At 42.6% G+C, this 21,997-nt stretch overlaps 1 protein-coding gene across 1 annotated transcript in view; it reads right to left on the bottom strand.

Annotated features, from left to right (window-relative positions):
* Positions 1-4,875: 4,875 nt before the first annotated feature.
* gnrhr4 (gonadotropin releasing hormone receptor 4) overlaps positions 4,876-21,997 on the bottom strand; it is a 34,252-nt gene continuing 17,130 nt past the window's right edge. Inside the window, exons 2-3 of the mRNA XM_053886445.1 lie at positions 15,837-16,041; positions 4,876-8,044 (exon numbers count right to left, since the gene is read on the bottom strand). Of these exons, the coding sequence (XP_053742420.1) occupies positions 7,590-8,044; positions 15,837-16,041 (660 nt within the window). The 3' untranslated portion in view covers positions 4,876-7,589. The remainder of the gene's footprint in view (positions 8,045-15,836; positions 16,042-21,997) is intronic.

The raw sequence follows: 21,997 nt of genomic DNA, 5'->3' as shown, positions 1-21,997 counted from the left end.
AGACAGATAGACAGATAGATAGATACATAGATGGAATGATGGACGGACAGACAGACAGACAGACAGAGAGACAGACAGACAGACAGACAGACAGACAGACAGACAGACAGACAGACAGACAGACAGACAGATAGATAGATAGATAGATAGATAGATAGATAGATAGATAGATAGATAGATAGATAGATAGATAGATATAGATGGAATGATGGACGGACAGACAGACAGACAGACAGACAGACAGAGAGATAGATAGACAGACAGACAGACAGACAGACAGACAGACAGATAGATAGATAGATAGATAGATACATAGATGGAATGATGGACGGACAGACAGACAGACAGATAGATAGATACATAGATGGAATGATGGACGGACAGACAGACAGACAGACAGACAGACAGACAGACAGACAGACGGATAGATAGATAGATAGATAGATATAGATGGAATGATGGATGGACAGACAGACAGACAGACAGAGAGACAGACAGACAGACAGACAGACAGATAGATAGATAGATAGATAGATAGATAGATAGATAGATAGATAGATAGATAGATAGATAGATAGATATAGATGGAATGATGGACGGACAGACAGACAGACAGACAGACAGACAGACAGACAGACAGACAGACAGACAGACAGACAGATAGATAGATAGATAGATAGATAGATAGATAGATAGATAGATAGATAGATAGATAGATAGATAGATAGATAGATAGATAGATAGATAGAATGATGGACGGACAGACAGACAGACAGATAGATAGATACATAGATGGAATGATGGACAGACAGACAGACAGACAGACAGACAGACAGACAGACAGACAGACAGACAGACAGACAGACAGACAGATAGATAGATAGATAGATAGATAGATAGATAGATAGATAGATAGATAGATAGATAGATAGATGGAATGATGGACGGACAGACAGACAGACAGACAGACAGACAGACAGATAGACAGATAGACAGATAGATACATAGATGGAATGATGGACAGACAGACAGACAGACAGACAGATAGATACATAGATGGAATGATGGACGGACAGACAGACAGACAGACAGAGAGACAGACAGACAGACAGAGAGACAGACAGACAGACAGACAGACAGACAGACAGACAGACAGACAGACAGATAGATAGATAGATAGATAGATAGATAGATAGATAGATAGATATAGATGGAATGATGGATGGACGGACAGACAGACAGACAGATAGATAGACCGTTGATAGGTCCCAAGGTATCATGGTGCCTCCTCAACTGAGAGGTCACAGGTTCATCCCAGTGTGTTGCAGCTCCACCTGGATGCGTGGCATTTATGTGCGAGTTGTGCGTGTGGACGTGTGGTGACCGGTCCTGGGTGTGACTCATCTCATTCCGCGGGGGAGCTGGACTGACTCCTCCGCAGAACAAGAGGAAGAGAATGAAGTGCTTTTCTTCAATCTCCAGTTCTATATTCACGGTCTTGTGCTGGAAAACAAACCAAGGACGTCAACTTATTTATTTTCTTCCGTCTGTTCAGTTGGTGCAGCGCGTCTGAAAAGAGCAGGAAAAGGCGATTAATTAATAGAATGTTTACTGGAAAATCTGACAAAGACTTAATTTCACTAAGAAGGATTCAGTCAACACAAAGGTTATTCACTGCGTGCACACGCATTTAAATATGAGAACAATTCAATCAAATGGCAGCAGGAGCTCAGTCTCTGACAGATGTTTCCACACTGGCGTGGTTTTAATCGCGAGCTCTTTTGTCCATGTCCTGGATCATTGTAGCCCAAACTGTGATCCATTGAAGCACCGCCCCTCGCAGACAGCGAAATTGCACCCTGGAGGTGGATGTGCCGAGATGAAGCACCTTGTCATGTACTTATGTACTGCAGGTCACAAACACGGAATTCACAGAATCGCCTGAAGCGTCACTGCCTTTCTCATCGCGTCACTTGTCACAACAATGCTCTGGAATCATTTCTTGTATTTAGATACAACAGAGGTTGGATACATTCCTGATTCCTGCTCTGAAGACATGTGCTTGGTAAAACAGACCAGGGCCTCAATTGAAGATTTAAAACGCAGACTGTGTCACAATTTCCTTCACTTCGTGGTGACTTTACCATCTGACAGGTACATTTACTCCATGCAATATTCTGAATAAGGCAACACAATTTGCATTTCACGTTTCAGTGTGTGTGGATTTCATTTACATTTAAAAGACTCTTTTGAAGATCAATGCAACAAATCATTTGAATATCATTCGACGGTTCAGTGTTTCTGATGAGAGGACGGATCCCAAACAGTGTAATGTGTCAGCATCACCCATTGACACTGGAAATATGAAGCCAAACATGAAGTCATGTGAGGGGTTTCTCATTCAATGTATTCTCAGTCCACTGGGAAGGAGGCTACATTTGGTGTGAAAGACAGTGGTTCCGCAGCTGAGCGTTTTCACGCTTGAAATAAAAATAAGTGTTTTCCTCTTGGTTCTTTGTGAATCTCTTCTGGAGGCTTTATTTTCCCCTCTTTTTCATCCTCTTCTCAGCTGTTCCAAAACCAAGGTGAATCACTCCTTTTTCCTCCTTGTGCGTCTGGCGCCTTATCAAGCACTAGCTAGCAACAACTCATGCTCTTGCCTCCAGTTAAGTCTTGTTAGCTCGAGACCATATGTTAGAGTCAGAATCACGACAGACAGATTCAGAGTCCCTGTGACTGAAGATGCTGCATCGATCCAGCTCGTTCTCAATCCTCAGCTCGGACCTGAGCAAGACCCAATGATACAGTTGGAGCCATTCAATAGTTCCCTTCCCAGCACAGTTCCAGCACAGTTCCAGCCCTTCTTCTGGAGGGAGTGTCTTTGAATAATGTAAACCTCACCTACTCATGGCACTATGAGATGTGAACTGATGCCGTCTTCACGTCTGTGACGTGACGACATGTTTATGCTATTTCCATTCTTACATTTTGTAAAAGGTTTAGTGCTTAAAAAAGCCAACACTCCCTTCAATAACATGCTACCAGGGTGCCATACAGCGTAATGTTAAATGAATGTATCATCATGGTCCATGAAGGGAACAGTCGTGAACCAGTCACAGACCTTCCACGGACCTGTCAAGGAGCCACAATGGAAAGCTGGGAACTTTTGAATGGCTTCATCTGTACTTCATGGGGCAGGAGCTCACTCATAACCTGGAGTTACACACTGTTCATTTTAATAAATAGAAAAATCCATAAAGGAACATCATATTAACAAAGCTGATGGTGTGCCAGTGCTCAGTTGAATGGCTTCATAAGAGCTAAACACACCTGCGCTGACTCATCATGAGCCTCCAGGAGAGCTTAGATGTCCTCACAGTCCCACAAGGAACACCTGACTGTTAGCATCACACCTCAGCGCTCGATTTCTCTGCTTACGTAAACATGACTTCCACTGCCAGACACTTGCAAAAGAGATGCTGTCGGAGTCGTACGTGCAGCCTACTGGGACACCCATCCACCAGGCTGAGAGAAATGGAGATTATTTTCCATTTTAATACGAGTGTGAAGCGCTTTTATAGAAGTATTACTGTAGTCCACGGAGCTTCTTCTGCCCGTTATCGCGGACAAACAGAGCGGGGGCAGGACCCGGCACCTGTCCAGCTCCACTCTGTATTACACAGACAAACATCCTCGGTCAAACCTGTGGGAAATATGAAGTTGGTGGTCAATGGTAGAATTAAAGGTTAGCGCGAGAGACGGAGATGTATAAGCTTTACACAAATAGAGGAGTGACCTTTTTCTCAAACTGCTGAAGATCATTCTCTCTCAGGCAGCACAGTGGAGGAGGGTGTTCTATTTCATAGACAAACTATTCAATTTGTCTATCATCTATTAAGATCTATTGAGCTTGAGCAAAAATAATAATAAAATAATAAAAATATATTTCACTTACACTTTATTCAAAGGTCTTTTCTATGACTCATTAATAATACATTTATCAGACATCATAATACATTTATAACCATGTATGACAATTTACGACAAGTTATAAGGTGCACAATTGGAAGTGTGAATAGTAGTAACACTAGTGAGGGGTAGTTGAGGTTTCATGAAACAGTGTCCTGATATTCACAGGCCACCAGATGGCACTGTCTGCTGTAAAGTGTTTGGACTTGAACAACTAATTCAATGAAATCTCATAGTGTTCCTGAACCAAGAGCGCCATCTATTGGCCTCAGAAAATTAGGACACTGTTTCATCAACCCTGAAATACTGTTTCACGATACCTCATCTATTACACTGTGTGGTTAAGCTAGGGTTAGGGTTATGTTAGACTTCTAGAAAAAGTTAAGTCCACAAGTTACTGTACTTTCAACACCTTTTCATACTGTAAGTTTCCATACCATATTATGAACATTCATAACATGATCTATGAAGCTTTATTAATGTGTTATTGTGCCTTATGAATGTGCTAATAATGCATATGAGATACGTTTTTAAAGGGTCACCGATTATTATATTACAAATTGCTCCCGATGTTTCCAAAAGCGTTGCAGTTCAGATGCTTACCTTTAGTATTAAAGAGCGACACTAGATTCCGCTGGCGAACTCTTCAACTCTGACTCTTGTAGATGAATGTACAGAGCTGAAAACATATCCTCGCTTCCACATGCTCCAATAATGTTTGACAAAGAATCAAAGCACTAAAATGACAAATGACAAAAAGGTTATTGAGGAAATTTGAAAGCATTTTAGCGACTCTAAACCAAACCTCAAGTTTCCGTGGACGACATACAGCATCAGTCATTTCACTCCACTTGCATCAAGTGGTGTCGGAAACTCGCTTTTATTGCACAAATAAAGACATTGAAAAACACTGCTGTTCAGCCACTCAAAAATAAACCGTTGCATGCAAAAGCAACATTATTTAAAACAGTGAAATCACAAATTTAGCCTGCAGCCAAACCATATTGCACATCAAACACTGACCAAAGGAAAGGTTCTGTCTCCTTTTGTGTAGCACAGTAAACACAAATTCCAGCACTCAACACTCTTTTTCTCCAGGCACATTAAATACACAACAAAGCATCGGCATTTTTCAGGAGTCTGCACAGTTGCTATCGTTTACACAAATGAACAACAATAAAAGCTCAGCGACTGCAAATGATTCCATCTCACAGACATCAAGCGAGAAGACGAATGAAGAGGCTAAATAAAGAAACTTTTGGATTTAAAGTCTTGGTCACATGTACGAAACACAGGCCTTCTACAAAACAAGAGCACAATTGGTCAAGCAAAGCCGATGTGTTTACAACTGTCGAGTGTGAGCTGGGCTGTTAAATTAAATCCAGATTTGTTTTGGAACATGATGCGAATCGTTTCCAATCCAAAAACCTGTGATTGTAAGTTTGAAAACAAGAGGGACGGGTCTCGGCAGATGTACAGAGAGCTAAGTTACAACGGTATGTTCTATTAAAAGTGACAACTTTATTCGTAAATGAGGGAAATATGTTTATCTGTTCGGCTCTTGTTTGTTGAGGAAAACCTACCGGATTGTTCTGTGTCAAACTAGGACTCATTTGTATTTATTGATATTCTACTGAGTGCAAATGTAAATACCTGGATGCTTTTATTGCCTTTCCTCCGTTTACCAATAACAACATGACAGGTGTGATAGATATACAGCCTGATACCACCAAACACTTTTTTTTTCTTTAGTAAGAAAACGCATTGCAAGAAAAGCACAGCTAACACAGATCACTTTTTTTTAAAAATGGCTTGACGCTTGGAATTCCAAGCATTTAATGATAATAAATATATATTTTTTAGACATTCGAGAAGCAAAACATCACGCGTGGCTTTGGGAGAGGAGCTGTGGAGAACATGTCACGATTTATAATAATTAAAATAAATTCCTTCTCTTATTAAAGCCTGTCGACACCCTGTGGGTGTCTCATTACAGCACCACCTACTGTCCTGGAGGTGGAACTGAGTGCTTTCTAAGTCGAGCCCAAATGTGTCCAGCAGTCACGATCAGCTCGATGGTAGTTTCCACCGCACGTCAACCATTTTTTTAGCCAAAGATAATTTTTGTGAAGCAGGTCGATGTCTGTTCTACTTCCTGGTCTGAGGACATTGTGATAGGCTGACATGTACTGCGTCATCATGAGACCAGGAAGTAGCCCGGATTCACACCGTAAGGGTGAAAAGCTTGTTCACTGTCACGCATTTTTAATGAATAAATGTGTCTTCCGTGCTGCGTAACATTCAACTAAGAAGTCAATTCAGATTTAGCATCAATGCTAATACATATGCTAATACAAATGTCTCGCGTGCAGTTCAAGAGAAAGTAATGAATCCTTCATTTTTAGCTCCATTTACTCATTTAAAAGTTTGTGTTCACTGTATTGATTGATCTGCTGCACTGATGCTATTTTTAAAGGTAGTTTTGATTTTTGCTTTTTTTTTTTTTTTTAAGAAATTACAGTGGTACCTCGGTTTTCGAACGTCTGGGAATTCGAACAAATCGGAGTTCAAACAAAAATGTCGAAATTTTTTTTCTTCGGATTTCGAATGAAAATCCAGAACTCGAACGCTCACGAAAAAAGCCGGAAAAAACATAAGGTGCGCGGACCGACTGGCTGACTTACGACGCGCCTCGTTATTGTGTATAACGCAGCCTCTGTATGCAGACGTGTCCCGTTAGCTACATTTACTGACTGTTTTTTCTTCATATTGAGGTGTAAAACCTTTCCTGTCTCCACACTGGACCGTGGTAGAGTGTCACAGGGGAGGTGCTCGCTCTCCACACCTCCACTCCAGGGTTTGATGTCCTGTTGTGGGCTGGAGCTGGGACAGGGATGAGGCGAGTCTGGGACAGAGCGTGACTTGGTTTATGACTTTGTCACAGCCAAACTGCACAGAAGCGCACATTCAGAGCATTCAGACACGCACCGGGCACCTCTTCCCTTCTGGAGAGACGTCACTCACTCGGCAACCCCTCCCACATGCAGCGGCCACACACATAGAGGAACAGCCACCTGCAGCAGACACTCCACATTCACTCCCACAAAAGACTATTTTAAGGCTTGGAACGTATTGTTTCTTTTTCCATTCATTGTCATGGGAAAAATCCATTCAGATTTCGAACAATTCGCTTCTCGAACGGCCGTCTGGAACGGATTGTGGTCGAGAACCGAGCTACCACTGTATGTCTTTCTGTTTGTGACCCACAGGGCTTTGTCAGACGTGTTGTTGTCATATATGGAACTGCACGCTCTTGATACACTTGCCGTGTTGCTCAGGCATGAATTCTCTTCTTTTATGAAGGGTTTCATCAATATCGTCCAGGTTTCCCTCCTTAAAACACACATTAGGATTCAATGTTTCGGCAGAAAACTCTGTCCCACACTGGCACGAAACATGGGATGTACAATGTCACTCCGCCCGCAGTGGCAGTTTTGCAAAGATGCTTCAGTCTGCTGCCGGGAGAAACATTTTCAGTCGACAGCTGCACCAGGAGAAGCCCGCCTCATGTTCGACGGCATGTTTTGGGCGATACTGAAGTGAAGAATCTTTGCTGTGGGTTAAATGGCACTGACTGGGATGATCGGGTTGGTGACACTTTTCATGCTGTTGCTGTCAGTTTCCTCTTCAATGTCTACATTGTGTGCTCCGGAGGCCGTTCGGCGGTGAGAGGACACGTGAGCCATATGCATGAGGCAAGTGTTGTTTTCTGACTTGGCGGTGTTTGAATTCCTTCTCTTGAGACCGTGGTTCAGATGAATTGTAAACAGACCGTAAGTGATGGGGTCCAGACAGGCGTTGAAGAGGCCAAATATGAACAGCATATGAGTGAGGGAGTGTGACACCGTCTCCTCCATCTTCTCTGGGAACAGCCAGTACCAGAGGCCCAGGAGGTAGTAGGGAGTCCAGCAGATTATAAATGAAGTCACGATGACAATGCTCATCTTCAGAGTCCTCATGCGAGCTTTGGGGATGTTGTTGTGCGAGCGCCGCAGATGAACATCTCTGGACAGCACTGGAAAGGGAGAGTAAACACTTGTTACGTTTCAACACCGTCAATCATCCTCATTTCTCTGAGAGAGCTTTCTTTCAAACCTTCTGCCTTCAACATCCACAGAGTGACGTCTGGTGCTCAATGGAGCAAAACGAAAACATGTCATTTCATTATTCACTGACCCGCCAGCCACACATGACCTACCCAACTCAAATTTAAGTCACTAAAGCTTGACTCGACGGTGGCAGGCCACCCTTCCAAAACCCTTCAGGCAGCTCATCTATCTGGTACTTCTCACATCCACAGATGAAAAAGGCAGTTTCCTTCAGCACCAGGAAGAATCCACAGAGCTCATAATACAATTTCAGTTCGGGATTTAAGGCTCTGAATTATGGGTGTTGTTGTCACATGTACTGTTTTGTCATTGTTTGTTAAATAATGGCATCATGAATTACAGTAAATTCCAGACTATAGAGCGCACCGGAATATTGACAGCACCCACTAACTTTAAAATAAAATAAAAGGAAAATAGGTCTAGTTCATACATGAGCCGCACTGGTCTATAAGCCGCAGGTGCAGTGGTGCAGTCAGAGTCGTAGAAAGGTCTCCTGGTTTAAAAATACATGAGGATCACTTTTTAACTGGGTCCAACATTGACACTGACCCATGGAACAAGCTCGGAAATGTTTTGAACTAGCTAAGCCATTCAAGTAGCTCCAGCATCTCAAAAGAATTCCCAATAGATGCCTCCCTAGAGAGGAACATCCAACTTACGACCGGGGATTGGTTACGACCAACAGGTCGTAAGTCGAATGCCATTCAAAATAGACGACGCAAGGTACTGCTACTTTATCGGTACTGCTACTTTATCGGTACTGCTGTAGTACCTACAACTGTGGGATACTGTGTTGCCGTAACTGTCGTACACATTGCCTGGCAGCTACGTGCTGCGGTGCCAGACATTGAATAATAAACCAAAAGCATCTACTGGCCAGAGGACGGGTGGACGTAAGTCGAGCAGGTCGTAAGTCGGATGTTACTTGTACTGTTGAGCTGGAGGCAGCTTCTGGCGAGAGGAAAGTCCAGGCTTTTTACTGTTAACTGCTGCCACCGCGATCTGATCTCTAAATGATTAAAAAGGGACGGTAATATTGGTTCAAACTCAAATTGTGAAAAAAAGAAAAAGTGACAGAGAAATATTCAAAGTAAATGATGAAGAACCAAAGCAAACAGACAGAGGACGATAATTTGAATGCGTTACCAGATACTCCTGTGGCCCAGGCGTCCACACTAACACACCGAAGACGAGCTGCCACAGCAGTTCAGTATTTAGCGGTGGAGTCTGTGCAAGCCACAAAGGAGTCATGGCAGCAGCTGATTGGTCGAGCAGAGGGACAATAAACCCGAGATGAATGAAGAGGAGAGTGAACCTTCAGCTGTGAGCAATGAGAGGTGCGACCGCAGCTGCTGATAACACCAGCCTAATGAAACTCAAGTCACAGAAACTCAGCAACTCCTTGGTCAGAATTCTTATGATCAACAAAACGGTGCAGTCTTTTCTCGTCGCACAGTCTGGTTGGCACTGTGGGAGCCCACTGCTCATATGAACACGCATTCCTTACTCTAAACAGTCAACTCAATAGCTGTAAAAGCTCATCTTCACTGTATTTTGTGAACCCCTGATATATACATTAGCGGAGCACCGATTTTTTGAAAGTCTCAACCGGTCGATGCCGATTTTTACCGATTATTCTGTCTTTTTTCCACAACTAAATCAAACACAAAACAGTTTTTTTAATTAATTCCACAAACCTTTTGAATAACAATAATAATGAACAACACAGATTAGAAAACATTGCAACTTCTAAAGCACAATAAATGACAAAAAATAAGGCAAAGGCAAAGTGTTTAGTCTAAAATAAATTATTTCTTTTTTCCCCAACTAAATCAAACACAAAAACATTTTTTTGTTCTTAAGCAAAATAAATGACAAATACACAATAAAAAGGTAGTGTTTAATATGAAATAATAACTTTTATTCACTTCTTCAAAGAACATTCAACAGATCAAACCCAAGATGTGAACTTCACTAGATACTGGAATGTTGCCTTATAATCTGACAGACTGCTCCTCTTTTCATCGACAACATGTCCAGGGAATGAGTATCAGGGGTTCAAGGCACGTTGTTACCTGTAGCTGCTGACAGCTCCAGTCTTTGACAACAGAACAAATAATAAACTCCATTTGCATTGCTTTCAGCTGCGGCTAGCTCTTGTTCACTTTCGCTTGTTAGCCTCTTTGTAGCGCTCGAATTCTGAGCAGCGATTTGACGCAGAGAGTCTTGCTATACTGCAGAATCTAACTGTGGGTGCAAATGTTGCGAACTGCAAATAGGTTGTCATTTTCCCTGACGGAGGAGCCTTGCCGAATGACCACAATCGCTGGCTCGCTGTGGCTGCAGGTCTCAAGCTTCACAACAAGCATTGTGATTTTCCATTTGCCATTTTTACATAATGATGTAAAGATTTAACTCATCATGTCTAACATGTTATTAAAAAAAAGGTTCAGCGGATCACGATAGCACGCAGAAGCTAAGACTAGTCCAAGATGGGGCCAAGAAACACAGCTGAAAAGTTCATAACTGCCTCCTTAAACAGGAAATGTGAGTCTTATTATAATACTGTTTTAATTCGTGGCAGCTGAATCTAGCATTATATATGACACAAAAGACACGCTCCTTGAAGCCCAAACATCCTATTGCTTCCCATGAAATTCGCTTTCTTCCATGTTGATTTTCCAAACTTTTTGTTTAATTATTGACATCCGTTTTCTCACTTCCTTAACACTGGCATTTTCAACGTTGGCTCAGTGATCAACAGTAGAACAGATCCAGATCCAGTTTGTTTTGGTTACACTTCAAATTTGGGAACACACATCGCCCTTTAATAGATGAATTACTTGCTTATTCACTGGTAATAATCTGTAATTATAGTGTTATTTGGAGTGAACTTTTGGTGACCTTTCCAAAGTAAAATATACTGACAGTAATGAGTACTTCACCATGATGAATGACTGGCTATTATGCTAATTGATAATGTAAATAAGTAGTTTATTTAGGGTGATATATAGTGTAACTATTTCATTATACAAGCGAACATCAAGGAGGGTGGGTTTTGTCATTGTGTTGGACGAAAACTCAATATCCACTCTGGCAGGGGAATTGTTTTGGATATTAAGTCTCTTCTACCTCATGTGGTCACAGAAAGGAGAAAGTGCACATTTGCAAACAGCCACAGAACAGTTCAAGTCCCTCCCAATAGTAGTGTGATACAAAAGCTGGAGCTGAAGGACGAAGACAATAACAAAGTGTCGGGTTCAAATCCAGCAGTGTCACACTCATCCTGAGCCCAAATGCTCAGCAAACAGATGATGCACCCGAAATAAGAAATCTTGCAGCTTGTTTACTGCCGGTAGATTTGGTAAACAGCAGCTGCTGTCTACGGTCTCCACTCTGGCGCTCTGGAGGCTGGAGAGGACATGGACTGGTGTGTTTCAGAAGTCTTTCCTTCCCTCTGCAAGCGGTGCATTTAGTTTTGAGCCACCGACTGAAGTGAGCTTATTACTTATTGAAAACATGAAGTTTATGCCTCCCTCTGTCACTCCATGTTATAGCAATGGTGGACCATTCAGTCCAGTGAGACCAAGGGTCAAAACTTATCCTTCAGTAACGGAAAGTGTTTGGCTAACATTTCCATGCTGAAGGGTGAGAGGCCTTTCTGTGCCTGTGGAAGCAGCCCAAACCTTTGGCTCCTTGAGTGTGACACGCCTGGACTACTTTGTTATCGACATTTTGTGAAGTAAACTAACAGCTGAAGAAGCTGAAATGGCAGACCTCTGCAACAAACATATCTGCTTCACTCCATGGCTGGAACAACAGGCTACTGCACTCACAGGGGCAACCTTTCTTCTCTCTCTCCCACCAAGCATGTCAGATAAACGCACAGCATGCTTGACAAGTGTGAGTGGATCTGCGGCACAAAACTCTCCACCACGGAGACACTGACTGCGTGTACCAAGACACCATGTATTACTGTGTGCGCAGTTTTCCCCGGAATATTTAGCAGGCCAGGTGGTGCCCTCTGAACACTGACTAAACCAGACTCTTTTGCAGCTCTTAGCCTATGTTTTTGTGGCCACAGTGTCACAGTGAAACTGTAAATGTTATCCATCAAAATAAAAATAATGACAATAAAATATTTTTTTCTAAATGTTGGTTACAGTTGGTTTATCATGAAATTCAGCATATTCTTTCGTCATTTTTGATTCAGTATTTATCCTTATTTTCCTAACATTTTATTTATTCAGATTTTTGGCTTCGCAGGCCACACAATGGCTACAGTATGTAATGGAAAATTGAATTGTCCATCACCAGCGATTAGAGGCACTAAGGTTGCAACATTTCCTGCAGATAAATGACACGACACCATTTTCCGATCCGGCCCTCCAGCCTCAGGTGACTCACATGCCGCATGATCAACCATAATTAATGCTTTATAACAGCAATAATGATTTGAAAAATTGGGTACCTGTCCGCCTCTGTCCACAGCTCTGTGTGAACCTGACCGCTATATTAGCTACAATGACGGTTCTTCACTCAGTAAGAGACATAAAGAGCTGACAACACCGTGGTGAGTTCAGGGCTCACCGCAAATACAGAGCAAATTGGTACAAGGGACTAATGACTCTCGCAACAATTCCTGTGAATTCAAAACAACAAAGAAGGTGCACAATGGAAAAGTCGGCTCAGTGACGTTTCCCTGCAGCTACTTTCTCAACTTCTCTCAGGGCGCCTCACAACGCAACACCTTCCAAACACTCTAATCTACTTACTGGGGCGCTCGTGTTCCTCTAAGCAGATTAACACTTCATGTTTTACGTGTCACAACGATGTAATCTCGTGAAACTAATAGTAATTATTTCCCTCTGACAACACAAACCCAAATAACACACACAATATATAAACTCAAAAAGATTCCATCTGTCATATTGCATGTCTTCTCTTGTGTTTTTGTTTTGTTGTTGCCTGTTCATGTCTGTGTTTCCTTTTACCTGTTTCTCCCAAGCTTCACAGCAGCGCAGCTGAGTCCCATTCCACTGATCAGACTCTACTGATTTCTACACCTGGGTTCCAGTCTGCGCTGCCAGATGGTTGCTTCACATCCTCATGGTAAACTCTCTCTCGACCGACCCTCCGTTCTCCTGTGTTCCTGCCGCCTCCTTAGTTGGTTCTCTTTGCTCCGCTTCCTGTCATTCTTTTTCCTTGTGCGTGTGTGTCTGTGTGTGTGTAGAACCACTTTCAGTTTATTTGGCCTCGTGAGTTATTTTCTGAGTGTGTTCTCCCCGTTAGTTAGTTTTTTTTCCCTTGAGTGCATTTCCCATTCCGTGTTCTGGTATCGGTGCACTTGGTTCTGCGTTCCTGTTCGTCTTTTCAGTTCTTGTGACATATTGTTCCAACTAACCTCGATCTCCCAAGCCTTCTGTCAGCCTGCAACAATCCAGCAATTGGTTCTGATCCCTTAGACAGCCATGACACCATCCCTTCTTACGAGTGTATGCTTGGGAGTGTAGGAGGAAACACACCCACTACAATGGACTATACTCAGAGGGGTGCGCTGACCAGTAGCGCCGATGCTCCAATATAATCCATCGCTGTGTTTGTCCGTAATGTAGTAGAGCAAACACTGCAGAACACTCCTGCTTTATAGTGTGAAGGAGGCTTCCAACGTCCTGCAGTAGCTGAGTGGCAGATGAAATCAATACTTTCTGAAAAGGTCACCGGCATGAAGACATCATTAAAAAGAAGAAATACTGTTTTCATCCTGTGGATGCAAAAAAAAATGCAATAAAATCTGGTTTTCATATTATATACTGCCCTTAAATACGTTGTGATGCAGTGTGAAGCTCTGTTGCCATGACGCGCCGGCGCCCTCTAGTCATACTACTGGAGGAACCAACTCTGTAAACTGGCACGGCAGAGTGCACGGAAGCGGAGGGAGTCGTGCGCAATATTATTTTGAGGAGGATGAGCAGGTTGATGTGGACCAGGGACTTCGCTTTACTCAAACCACGTTGTTTTAGAAGCGCTGACTCTGAGTTTGTGAGAGGGTGAAGGGTATTAGGGGGGAATTAGAGATGGAGATTGGTTGGCTCCTTCACAGTGATGAGTCATAAAACAGTTTTAAACATTAAGATAAACATGAATTGGGTTTTATCCCTTCCATAGAAGGGTGAACGGTATGATATATATGACACGTGTGGGTAAACTATCAGACTTGCAGTCGCTTGGCACGGGGACTGCGAAGCTTTATGACAGTTTGCAATGACACTATTTGACCAGCAGCAGCGCCACAAGCAAATATCCTGAAACTATACATTGACGCTGAGAGTGGCTTCACCCATTTCTTATGGCACATCATCTTTTAGGCTCAGTAGCATGGCAACAACATACAATATTAGTTTAATAAACACACAATGCTTCAGCATCGTATCTATGGTACTGAAGCTGAAGAGCTTGTAAATAAGCCTGCAGCTATAGGAAGCGATGTCGGGATCGAACTCTTGTGACGCCATCGAGACAATCCGGTACTTGCTTCGCGCAACACTTCACATTCAGTTCTACACTTATTTGGCATTCTAATTCAACAGAACCCACTTTGTGGACCGTACATGATCACGCCATACAGCATGTTTACGCATAGCTTAATGGTGACTCTCTATTGCAGTATTGCTATTCTGAACTAGAAATAAGTCAGAAACACAGCTTGCGCTTTTGTTTGTTTGTTCGACACTGCAAAACACACCGCTTCCGTCTTAACTTGTATACTCGGGTTGCGTTCCAACACGTCTCCACCGTCCCATCCATCACTGACAGCCCTGCACATCTCGGCCTAGTTTAAAATAAGATACAAGGCTGGAGGCATGGTCTTCAAACTTGTCACGTTTTAATGAGTTCAGATGCAACAATTGTTGTGGCTTAATTTAACAGGTTGGTGGCAAAAGTAATTAGACTTGAGAAAGTGTAATGTGTCGGTAATGAGCCACAGGCAGCTTCCATTGTCACATGACCTCAGACGGATATTTTTTAAATCAGGAAACACTATTTTTACCCTGTGTTTCCATGGCATTTTATAAAGGCACAACTATAACGTTAGAATTCATTGTAAAACTGCATGAGTAAGATTGGAGGGATTTGAATATAAAGACAGTTAAGTGGTTCATTTTGGGGTTTAAAAAGAAAAGACAGAAAAAAAGCACAACATGATAAAGATGATAAAGAGATTATTTTTGTAACAAATGAAAAGGTTCTGAGATTAATATAATATAATATAATATAATATAATATAATATAATATAATATAATATAATATAATATAATATAATAACAAAGTAATGACTAAAAAAGTGATTTGATACACTTTGTTTTTTATGTACCTCATAATAATTCAAAAGAGGTTTGAGCTGCTTCCACATCACCTCGAGTGTCATCTCCATCTTTACCCTTGAGAGTCGAATGCATAAATTTGTGATTACTATATAATAAAATGCTTATTTTATCACCAGAAAACCAATGTCATGCAAATTATTCAACTCAAAGACATGTAATAAAAGACGCCACGGTGTCATCAATCAAAGCAATAAAAACAGTGTCCAATATCTATGAGGTTATGAATAATAATAGTACTGTTGTTTGATGTGTAAATACACAGATTTTTCTCTCTTGAATATATATAAATATATGTGCACAGAGACTCACAGGTATTCCGAGCCATGCGGCTGGAGATCTCGATGAGGATCCTGGTGTAGCAGAAGATCATGATGACCAGGGGGAGGAGGAAGAGGCACGCGAAGGTGAACATGTTGTAGAGAGTCTCCTGCCAGTGCTCCACGAAGCTGCCGTGAGTGGTGCACTGGGTGAAGTTCTCGGGGACCGTGATCGTCACGTTGTGGAATATGAACATCTGCATTGACACAGAACAACAAGGAGTCTTGAAACTAGATGGATTATAGAGAGGATAAAAGAGTCTACCTTTGGAATATATTTGTTAAAATGGCTCAGATGTTTTTCATCAGATTCAGTTTTATTGCCTATATAGGGCTGTGCACATGCAATCGGGAATAAACAGGTGAAGAAATTTAACTAAATGCAAGGAAAATGGAGTAAAATCCTGTGAGGATGAACAGCCAGAATAATGCTTTGACAGATAGGGGAGTGTTTTTGCAGCTGTAAGCTGTGGTCCTCAGCCTTCTACCAGAGGGTTGGTCAGACTTCTGGAGATGTAAATGTCCTACATGGATGGAAGATTGCAGCCTTTCACCATCTCCGCTGAGGAGAAGATGTGCTGTAGTCTGCTCTTGTCTCTAGGAGTTGTAGCAGCTTTGCATTGATGGTAGTGTAGAAGTGTCCTTGGAAGATCGAGCTTCTTCAGCTGCCACAGAAAGCACATCCTCTGTCAGACCTCTGTGAAGAAGGAGCTGAAGCTCAGTTCCAACTTGAGCTCCAGGGTGAGGACTATCCCAGGAGACAGAGGTGCAGCACAGCATTGGGAAGATGATGGAGGTCCACATCCATCACCACAGTCTTTACATCATCCAGCTCCTGGTTGTAGTCCAAACAAAAGTCTCTTTTTGCTTCACTTTACGGTGACTCAGACAGTGAGACAAGTGAGGAAAATGAATGATTCTCACACAAAGAGACAAAGATGAGTATTATGTTGAGAGACATCATCATCTGAGCCCTTCATTTCAACACCTCTGCTCTGTGCTTTCATCCCACACGCCATTGACTAACCAGCATTTTCATCCCGCCGTGATAGTTACAGGTGCACATTACACAGCCATGTGAAGCAGTTCAGACTCTTTGAGAGTAGCTTTGCGCAAGAGGCTTCTGTTTTTCAGACTTGGTTTGTTTACATGACGCTAGACATGTTGTCATCAGCAACCCTGGATCACAAAAGCGTAAACAAGGCATGCAAAAAGGTGGAACAGTAACACAGGCAGAAAGACCACGGTTGCTTCCACTGGTAGCACTGGAATTCTAGCCACATTGTCTCGGATTTAAACCTCCTTCACAGCAACACTAACACTCCCAGAGGCAACTTTGAGTCACTCTGCTCTGCTGTCCTTTAACTCAAAGGTTCATGTCCTTTAAGTTCACTTCTCCTACCCCTCTTGGATCATCACAGCACCACTCAGAGACAGTGTTTGGACGTCTAAGGCGTCGGTGGTGAGTGAGTGGAGTCAATTTCACCCAGTACAACTACTGTCCTTATGCAACAGTGCAGGTTTATTGTCAACACAATAACAACAGTTGAAGGGGTGAACTCAAAGCAAAGGTACATTACAACAACATACAGTATTACTTTCAGAAACACACGCCCGAGGACGCCTGCCATCCCTCCCAGGTTTACTCCAGGAGTGGCCTCAAAGTGGAGTCCTGCTGTACGGCTACACCGCCATGCTGCCTTCACTACGATAGAAATACAGTATTGTTTGTAAAACGCTGGCCATTTCTCAACAGAATGAATTTAGGATTATGTCTTCCGCTATTTCATTACAGAGCCATTGTTTGCTCCGATGGTCATCAAGGTTGTTGCTATGGACGACAGGAAAGTGGACAGTTTTGAGGGTCAAGAGATAAACGTGTGAAATAAGGACAGAGCTATCGGAAAATGAAATAAATATGAAGCCAACCAAAATTAAATGAGAGCATAAGGCGAGAGGTGCTGAAATCTGAATGGATTTTTCCCATTACAATGAATGGAAAAAGAAACGTTCCAAGCCTTAAAATAGTCTTTTGTGGGAGTGAATGTAGAGTGTCTGCTGCAGGTGGCTGTTCCTCTATGTGTGTGGCCGCTGCATGTGGGAGGGGTTGCCGAGTGAGTGACGTCTCTCCAGAAGTGAAGAGGTGCCCGGTGCGTGTCCAGCTCTGAATGTGCGCTTCTGTGCAGTTTGGCTGTGACAAAGTCATAAACCAAGTCACGCTCTGTCCCAGACTCGCCTCATCCCTGTCCCAGCTCCAGCCCACAACAGGACATCAAACCCTGGAGTGGAGCCTCGGAGGTGTGGAGAGCGAGCGCCTCCCCTGTGACACGGTCCAGTGTGGAGACAGGAAAGGTTCTACACCTCAATATGAAGAAGAAACAGGGGCGCTTCTGCATACAGAGGCTGCGTTATACACAATAACAAAGTGCGTCGTGGGTCAGCTGATCGGTCCGCGCCTGTTATGTTTTTTCTGGATTTTCGTTCGAATTCAGAAGCAAATATTTCGTTCGAACTCCGATTTATTAGAAATCTGGGACGTTCCAAAACCAAAGTTGGACTGTACTTGATGTAACATGAATCAGAGGCCATGGAGATTATATTCGCCATAACTGTGGAGACAGTGGAGCGACCCAAGATTTAAGAGTCAAAGTCACTACAAAACGCAAGAATGAATTGATGCTGGGAGTCTCTTTTATAAAAAGGTTAAGAATTGCTATTATGTTGTTTTTTATCACTCTTTCCTATTGCTGTCCAAGTGGACCACTCGAAATGGGGCTCAAAATGGCTTGCTGCAGATGATTATAGTAATTTTGTTGCAGGGAGGAAGTGGAAAGTAAGGCGAAAGTGATGACACAGCGTTCTTGGCAAGCTGGTTTAATGGTGTGGCAGGCTTTAAAATGTGAGGAAGACTCCCTCGATCTGAATCTTATGTTCACGGAGGATAGGATTGGAGTTTATAGAGAAGATTTGTGTAGTTAGAAAAGCAGTTTCAAGTCTTAATTTAGTACATACTTTGCAGTAGGTTGTCCTTCACCTTCATGCTCCACAGATACAGTATAGGACTCTCTTATATTGAACAATATACAAGCAACATAGAAGTCAGTCAGTGCTTTTCCTGTAGTCTTCTTTTTAAGTCTAATCCTACATTCAAGTGTCATATACTTGTTCAGTATAAAGTCTTCACGGCTGTATTAGCAAAGCTCATTGGTAAACAGCTTCCAAAGCAGTTGTGAGTAAAGGACCTGCTGTTTGAAGCTTGTGAGCCACAACAATGACCAAGACCTGACTTTGTTCCAATACTGTCTATAGATGAAGCCTTTCTAAGAGCAGAAATTTGGAATTACAAAATCACATCCATCACATTGTTCTGTTTCCCAGTGAGTGTGTGGGAAAACACAGGCGGTTAATGCACAATAATAGCCGCATTCACCTCTAGAAACCACTCACGAGACGTGCTCAGAAAACACCTGCATGAACACTGACTGACATGTTAACCCTCAAAGCTGGAGTGGATTTTATCGCATCACCTCAGCAAGGATCAAAACAAATGGACCCAGTCCATGTTGATTGGCTCTTGCCACCCATAAATAAAAATACTGGACCTCAGCGATGAAGTTTTTCATGTGAAGCTTTTAGTATCGGATGCCTTTCTTTTCGCTGGAGGTGAAACCCTTCACTCTGGAGGTCATTCTTCAGCGAGTCAAAGGCGACGGTTACAAAATGAGAAACAAGCTGGAAGGGTCGACCCCTTCTGTCTCCCGGGGAATAGAAGGAGCACAAACAGACCTCCGGCTCTTCGGAGGCACACTGAGTGCTGTTTTTTTCCTGCTGTCAGAAGTAAAACCAAAGCTGAAGTGCAGAACTCTTTCAACACAATTCACACGTTAGTTTTCCCTTCAGTGAACGTCAATATAATATCATGAATGCGAAGACGTTGCAGATGGGGTCAAAGCAAAAGGGCGTCAGAATAATGTTGGAGGATCAGAAGTCAAGGGAAAAAAAGCTACTTTGCATGAAAAGGATTTGCAAGTTTAATGGCTCAACAGTCAATTTCAAAGATGAAGTGAGGAGTTGGTAAAGGCAATGCAACCTACGCTGGTCAACAGGTCAAGCTCCATTCGCCATAGAAAGGTCAGTGATGCACCTGGCTTAAAAATGCATGAGGATCACTTCTAAACAAGTTTTGAAAACGGGGTCCAGCATCAAGTCTTGAAACAAACTCAGCAATGTTCTGAACTGAAATCATGAGCTCCTCACATCTTTTATTGACATTAAAGTGCTCAAAATGAGTGTCTCGTGTGTTCGAAGTTCAGACACCACAGCGGGTCTCAGCTGCTGCTTCTTATCTCCAGTCCTCCAGGAGATCGAATCTGTGGGCGGAGCTGCGGACACATGGGTGAAAACAGCACATTTTGAGCACCTTAAGGTCTATAGAATGCCTCTGAATTCATGGAGGCTCAATATTTTGGCAGCATGACGCTCTTCAGCCTGTAAAAATCCATATATTAGCCACGCCATTGTATAAGCTGCTGGGTTCAGACCATGAGAAAAAAGTTGCATCTTATAGTCTGGAAATTAGTGTTATTATTCTTACTCTTAATCTCTGTCTTCTATTATTATTATTATTATTATTAATAATAACCTAATTTGGCCCAGTCCAAATAAAACTTCCTTCTGATCGACTTCCATAATTCCATATTTCAGTAAGTATGGAAGGATGTCAAGGAAATTCAGTTGAACTCTGGCAACCGTGTCGGGGGTATTTGTGGTGAAGTTGTCACCACAGAGAAGTGACCCTCTCACACCACCCCACCATGGTTCATGGCTCGTGATCATATCTCACCCTGCGCCCTCAATAGAAGAGCAAACATCCACCCCATCATCTACACACACAGACCCATGTCGCCAGCAAATCCCAGTTGGATGCCCGAGCCATTGATTCCACACTGCGAGGGGCTTTCTTGCTGCCACAGCAGGAAAGCCCCTCGCAGTGTCGAATAAAAGAAGGGAAGGAAAAGGTAGAAGCCCCCGAAGGATGAATATCTTTATGGACGCACCAGGACCAGCTCACCAGAGGAGCGATTAAAACAGAAAAGATGGACTGGTGAAGCGAACCCAACGTCTTGGAAAAGGTCGTACGCACATTGGTAATGGTGGTCTTGGTTTTACACACTAAACCAGCTGTGCACTGATCCACTGCCAGTGAAGCCTATAGATATCAATGGACACACACGGAAGACATCAAGTATATGAAACTGGATGAATTATGTAGCAGAGAAAAAACCTCAACAAGTGTTTTATATTTTAGATCACTAAAAGTAGCCATCAAATGTAAACAATACTACAAACACTAAAAACACTGTTTTCAGTGAAATATCATTGATATCACTGTTTCAAAAGGTTGTAGCCTGAAAACTGTTGCTGGCAAAAACAGCGCATTTTGAGTTCTTTAGGGTCAATAAAACGGCTGAGATTTCATCAGTTCGATGTGACAGGGCTCAATATTTTGGCAGTATGAAGCTCTTCAGCCTGTAAAAATCCATATATTAACTGCGTCGTTGTATAAACTTCAGGGTTCAGACCATGAGAAAAAAGTAGCGTCTTATAATCTGGAAATGACAGTAATTTTGTGCTTCTTCATACGTGTTCATTCATGATTCATCTATAGTCGCACGCTTTTTCTGGGCTGTTTCCTGAAAAACCTCACAGGTCACCTTTCTCATTGTTTTGCTATTTTCATTTTAGCTTGGATGACCTTGTGACCCCGGGACCCGCGGGGCCCTGTGCACAGTGTTCCATACACACTCAGGATGAGCGGAAGAAAAGAGGTGTGTTTGGTCTGCAGATGCCTCTCACGTGTTTTATTTTAGGAGTCAGGAGCTCTGTGCGTTTTAACAACAAAGTCTCAGGTGAGTACATTTTACTCTCGCATCACTGATAATAAAGGAAGGAATATTGAGCCTCAAATTAAGCCTTGGTTTGCTGACGAAACTTTTCAATTTGCCAAGAGCTCAACGCACCAAAGATGGTCTGTAACACTTCTGCTTTTGAGAGCTCAGCAGAGGACATGTCTTTCCTTATTTTGAGTCTTTTATTACCAGTAATTGGGCCTTTTTCTTTTATTTGCTGGCCTGATTGTCAGTAAAAGGCAGC

The sequence above is a fragment of the Synchiropus splendidus genome, chromosome 14 (assembly GCF_027744825.2).
Source record: "Synchiropus splendidus isolate RoL2022-P1 chromosome 14, RoL_Sspl_1.0, whole genome shotgun sequence".
NCBI lineage: Eukaryota > Metazoa > Chordata > Actinopteri > Syngnathiformes > Callionymidae > Synchiropus > Synchiropus splendidus.
Note: the sequence above shows the minus strand (reverse complement) of the source record. Positions and strands in the feature narration are given on the sequence as shown.